Source organism: Camelina sativa, chromosome 12 (assembly GCF_000633955.1).
Source record: "Camelina sativa cultivar DH55 chromosome 12, Cs, whole genome shotgun sequence".
In the NCBI taxonomy this organism is placed as follows: Eukaryota; Viridiplantae; Streptophyta; class Magnoliopsida; order Brassicales; family Brassicaceae; genus Camelina; species Camelina sativa.
The window spans coordinates 18084528-18090466 of NC_025696.1; the positions used below are offsets into that span (position 1 = coordinate 18084528).

Here is a 5939-nt window from a genome sequence, read left to right on the forward strand (position 1 = left end):
ATGGTGGGAGTATCCAAAGGATTTGAAGCTATGATATCGGTGTGGGATTTTGCGGCTCACACGTTTTTGATTCTTTACCACTTGCAACTAAAGAATAAAACTATCAACTAATTCGGTAAAACGTACATATAACAAAATCTCTTAGATCTGACGAATACTTTATATGTATGTACTCATGTCATGTGTTTATCTACTTCACTACGCCTTCTATTTCCAATGGCACTCAAAACAGATACATTTTCAACACAAATACAAATTTTTACTTACTACACTCATATACATATAAATATAATTAGTGTGATTTTTAAGAAATAATTTGAATACATACCTTAAATTTGTGAAAAATACCTTATGTATTGCACAAATAACTATTTTTCCCTTAATTAAGAATTAATTAAAAAATAAATACAATATACTCCCTCTGTATCATAATAGATGATTTTCTAGGATTTTTTCTTGTATCATAATAGATGATTTTCTAGGATTTTTATCAATTAATACTAAAAATTTGTAAATTTCAAGAACCATTAAATGAAAATATTAAAGTTTGGTGAACTACTATTGGTTAATAGTAATAAGAAATATTATTATAAATAAATAATACATTTATATCTAAACATTAAATGTTTTTCTTAATTAATGTGAAAAATCTAAAACATCATCCTTTGTGATACAGAGGGAGTAATTAAATTAATTTATTTTACAAAATTATTTTTTTTAAAACACTGTTTTTTACATTAGGTATAGATTGACAGTTTATAAAATCAACCATATTAGTGAAAGTGTGAAAGCTCAAGCCCATAACAATAAACCAATTAAGGCCCAAGGCCCATGTCTCTCTCAGCAACAAAAGGCGACAATAGTACAACACTCCCTGCAACACAACCTGCAACATACGGAGACAAATACAGAGGCAATGCCGAAAGTAAGGACTGCAACACCAGCTGCTTCTTCCCCGACAATTGTACTAGCAACCCGTTATAATCCTCTCCAATTAGAAGCTAGTGGCTAGATGTGTGACAAGTGTAATCAGATCCGATACATATGTAAAAGGATCTAGAATGTTCACCTTGTAGTATAAGAATGAGTCTCTTGTATTCCTCTAGGTATTGGAGAAGAATTAATAAAAGTATTGTTCAGTTAAAATCTTTTCTTCCTTGTTTATTCACAATTAGTACGTCAATGTAAAATAAAATAAGTTTACTAAGACCAAAAAAAATAAACGGGGAAAAAAATAGAAATCAACAAACAAAACAAATAAGTCAACAACATCAAAATTTGACTATATAAAAATACAGTAAAAAAAAATCGATAATATTAAAATAAATTGATAGAAAAAAGAAATAAGTCACAAAAAATAAATTTAAGTCAACCATTCAGAATATCGATCTTATTTATAAATCAAATAGAATGTAATAAGTTAAAAAAAAATTGACTATGTTATAAATCCACTAGGCATAAGATAAATTAACAGTTATAAAATAAATCGGTGGTGAAAATAATTAAGTCAACAGAAAAAAAAAATCGATGGTTCACGAAGTCGACATTGTAAATAAATCAACATTGATTAAAATAAGTCTTAAAAAATTGATATATGTATATATATTAAATTGTATAATCTGGAATTATTTATTATAAAATAAATTTAAATCTAAATAATATAAATAAAAACAAGTTAAGTTTTTTTCTTTATTAAAATATAATAAACACATTTTCGTAATAATTTTTATTTATTAAATAATTAATTTCGAATTTAAGTTAATTTTTAAATTTTAAATTATTTTAACATTTAGATTAGTTATAAAGGAAAATGGTTTTATTTTACATTTTCATTTCAAAATATGTAGTTTTCAAAGTAGACAGAAAACCAAGATTTTAAATTATGTATGTGATGGTTAAGTTAATACCCGTTTTTTAAGCTTGCAACTCAGTGCATTCATTTGGTATTTGGTTCGCCATATGCTGAACAATTTCTGGTTCAAATCAAGTTGGAAGAATGATGAGGTTTCTTATTTGGTTGTTTTTGATAATTCCATGCTTTGCTTTGATGATGAGCATTTTCATTCTTTGGTTTTTAAATATGCCTAATATATTATATTGCAGGCTAAAACAGAATCATGGTCGTTAAGCTTTCTCTTGTTGATATTAGACTACCTAATCAAACACATATCACCTTATGTGGTGAATGGTGATATTCATGAGCAATTTTGTATGTTCTTTTTATATACTCTCAATCGTTTTTTTAATTCTTGTATATGAAAATGAGACTCTCTTCTCTTTCATGAAGTTTTATGATCTTGGCAATACCTTCAAGCTAAATGGCAGACTTTCTCATAACAATCCATATCTCTTCAATGGAGATTTTGTGGATAGAGGTTCCTTCTCAGTTGAAAAAATGCTAACCTTGGCTGCATTCAACGTGTAACTTGTTATTAGGAACAAGATTTACTGATAAAATCTTAAAATCCAGGCCACTAGCATATACACATTAGTGCATTACACACGATAAAAGCTGAATCTCTTTCTTTTTGCGAAGACTCGAGATCGTATGGTATATCTCTAGAATAATCTTCTTCAGTTCGTCTTCTTTTTGGTTTTTTGATTGTGTGGTAGTTTATGTGGCCTCTTCACTTTCTTTATACTCTCAGCAACTTTCTTTATATTCTCAGCAAATTTCCCATCATAAATCAACTTGGGAATAAAGGTAAACTGTATGTGATTCTTGATATTGTAAAGATACGATCTCATTCGTTTGAGGATATAGACTCAAAAGGAACTATATATATATATATATATATATATATATATATATATATATATATTTTCGTTTTAACTCGATTTAGTGATGGAATCTGGCCCAACTGTGATCCGGAGAGTCATAACACATTGCTAGGTGATCCTACTCCGTACATGTCTTACGTAAAAACACATATTATATCGCATTCAATTCCACAACGACGTAATACCATCCTGTAACTTTCATTATATGCCCCATTAATTTTGGGTTGAAACTCACTTTTCTCCTAAAACCATTGTTAGTTCATATTGAACACTTTTTAAAAATTGCTAGTTTGGCAAATAAAATTGAAGATTTATTTGTTCATCCGTAATAACTTAGTTTAGATACTCTATTCACTCTTATTTTTACTTAAACCAATCCAAATTAATTCTATAAAAATTGGAATTTTTTTCCAAGTAAACTTATTTTTTCTCCAACGTACGTAACTTATATTAATTATTTGCTTAATTTCACTGAGAATATATGTAAATAAGTGTCCAAATATTAAATACCAGACAATTATTTGCCATCGATATAAGTATCAACCTAATTAAGCTCCACTTAGTATAGGGCTTTTTGGGCTAGACACAATAATAACATACTAATTATGGACTTTCAGAGTTCTCCAAGTGGTAAAAAAGCAAGGTTAAAAGAGAGTGGATATACAGAAATGGATGCCTTTTTGTCGATAATTTTTGAAAGTCAATACGATATTGAATTGTTTCTTAAAATAAGATCACGACGAAACAATATGTTACTGGGCATTGTTGTTGTGTCAAAGATTACACAATAGAAAAATTTATTGAGGTGTTTTTATGAGATAGATCTTCAAGTAATCTTCAAGTTTTTCTTTTAGACTTCACGGATTTTACAGGCTTCACTTTGTAGATAAACATCTAATGGTCCAAAATATATTTTTTTTTTGGAATGTAATGTTAAATTATATTCAAGAAAATAGTGTTGTTACAACTTGTGCTACAGTATGTTTGAAAAAGGCGCTTAGAAGGTTAATAAAACATTAAAATGGAGAAAACTTTGTTAAGTCCTTGTGTGGAACCAGACTTGAAGTCCATCTTCAAACCGCCTATCTCCCATACGCTGGATGGACAGTAGTTGATCCCGAACATGTCGGTCAATCCATTTAATGAGTTGCCCTACCGTGTTAGGCCTTTGATCATGGCGTCGGCCATTCTGTTCCCGCCATATTGTATAGACTGTGAGTTGGAAAGTATACCGTGAGGAAAGCTCCCAAGCGGTCCTGATGATTGTCTGCAAGATAAGCCAGAAGCTGGTTCCAGTCGGTAGAAAAATGCGCCTTGAAAACTCCTTTGGCGGTGGCAGTCCACACTGCAGATGCAAAGCTACAAGCGAAGAACAAATGAGACCGTGTTTCAGTACATTGCTGGCAGAGAACACACGTCCCTGAAGCTCCAATATTCCATCGTATCATTCGGTCTCCGGTGGCCAATTTGGCATGTGCCGCCAACCAAGTACAGAAAGTATAATTGGGAGTGGCATGAGTAAACCAAATGACCTCATCTGAAGTGGAGCGTATGTGAGACCAAGTTTCCGTCGTTGAAAACACAGTCTGAAAACAGTTACTTTTTCCTTTCCACAGCACCCGATCTTCATGCTCTGTTCAATGCTGATATTGCAAGTTTAAAGAGTGCTCAATAGCATTGAGAATCAGTGTACGAGGGTGTCGTCTACGGCGAGTAGACCAGGCCTCTGCAACAGACATAGTCCGGCTGATCCCCAAGTCTATACTTCCCCAAGGCCGAACCAGCTCCACCATGCGGCCCAAAGGTGAAATGGTCCAAAATATTTGATATGTAAGATTCACATTTAACTTTCCAAAGTTATCTCTAATATGTTGATCAAGCCCCTTTTCTTGTTAATTATGATTTTTCTTTTCCTATTGCAACAGAATATGGGCGTAGACGTAATCCAATATAAAGAAAGAGGTCATAATTAGAAGCTTATAAGTTGAAAGCATCAGAGATCTTGTGTCTTGCCAAGGTCTTTAAGGCCGCCCACAGGAGTTTTGTAATGACAGCGTGCAAGCTACATTACATGAGAAGGGTTGCATGCTGGCCGCAGGTGGAGGACCGTGTAAGACTACCGTGCTGGTTATTTTAACACAAATCATTTAACATAGTTGTTTTATATGCATGTATATTCTTTATATTCCTTCATATATAACCCAATAACCGCAAAAAATAGATGTAATTTTCCGATACAAGCGGCATACAATTTTCTTAGATACATGTATTTATTTATAGAAATCGAATTAAAATACAATACATAGTGAATTAGTTATAAAGTATACACTTTTCTCATAATGTATCCTTCCAAAACTTAGATAGACACAAACCATTCATACGTACATGTATATGTGTTTTTGTTTGTCATCATTGATTAGTTGCATTACATTATTATTATCAAGCTACGTTCTATGTAAGTATCCCCTCAGTTTAATCAAACCCATAATGCCCCAACACATTTAAGCATGGGAATGAGAGAACGATTGAGATGGAGACTCATGACTTGATTGGCTCCACCAACGAGCTTCCCTCCTATGAACACCACCGGTACAGTCGGGCTGCAGCCAAGCTGAGCCAATGCTTGCTCTATCTCTCTTCCTCTGTTAATCTCGTCTAGCTCATAGATCGTAGGGTTCACGCCAAGGTCTAAGAAAAGAGTCTTGATTGTGTGCGACATGCAGCAAGAGTTTTTGCTAAAGATCACAACCGACTTCTCGGAGATCATCTTCTGTAGCTTCTCCATTGTTGTTATAATATGAAAGTGTGTTTAAAAATTGACTCGCGGAGGATGAAAATAGGCTGTGTTTTGATTACAAGATGCGAGATTAGGGATGAAAAGAGATAACTAAGAAATGTTACAGAGATTGTGATATCTTTGAATGAAGGTGAAAAGGTAACTTTTGAGTTTGTGTTTGATCGGTTTGATGTAGAGAAGTCTCTACAAGGGTACTATATATAATACGAAAAGCTATGACATTATGGGTTCGATGTGGCACTTTTTAAGAGAATCAACTTTATAGCTCGAAATAAAGAACACATTTTATAAGATAAAAATAAAAAGGAAAAAATTTGCGGCCATGATCGGTTTACGCCTTCTTGACTCTTTGCCTCTTCCA

At 32.5% G+C, this 5939-nt stretch overlaps 1 protein-coding gene across 1 annotated transcript; it reads right to left on the bottom strand.

Moving 5' to 3' along the window:
- On the bottom strand, positions 5070 to 5737 carry LOC104732087 (monothiol glutaredoxin-S7-like). Its single transcript, XM_010451610.1, has one exon. The coding sequence runs from the start codon at positions 5564 to 5566 to the stop codon at positions 5258 to 5260; it is 309 nt and encodes a 102-aa protein (XP_010449912.1). The 5' UTR covers positions 5567 to 5737; the 3' UTR covers positions 5070 to 5257.

Excerpts from the sequence above, each read along its gene's own strand:
- LOC104732087 (XM_010451610.1), bottom strand. The coding sequence starts at position 5,566 with ATGGAGAAGCTACAGAAGATGATCTCCGAGAAGTCGGTTGTGATCTTT.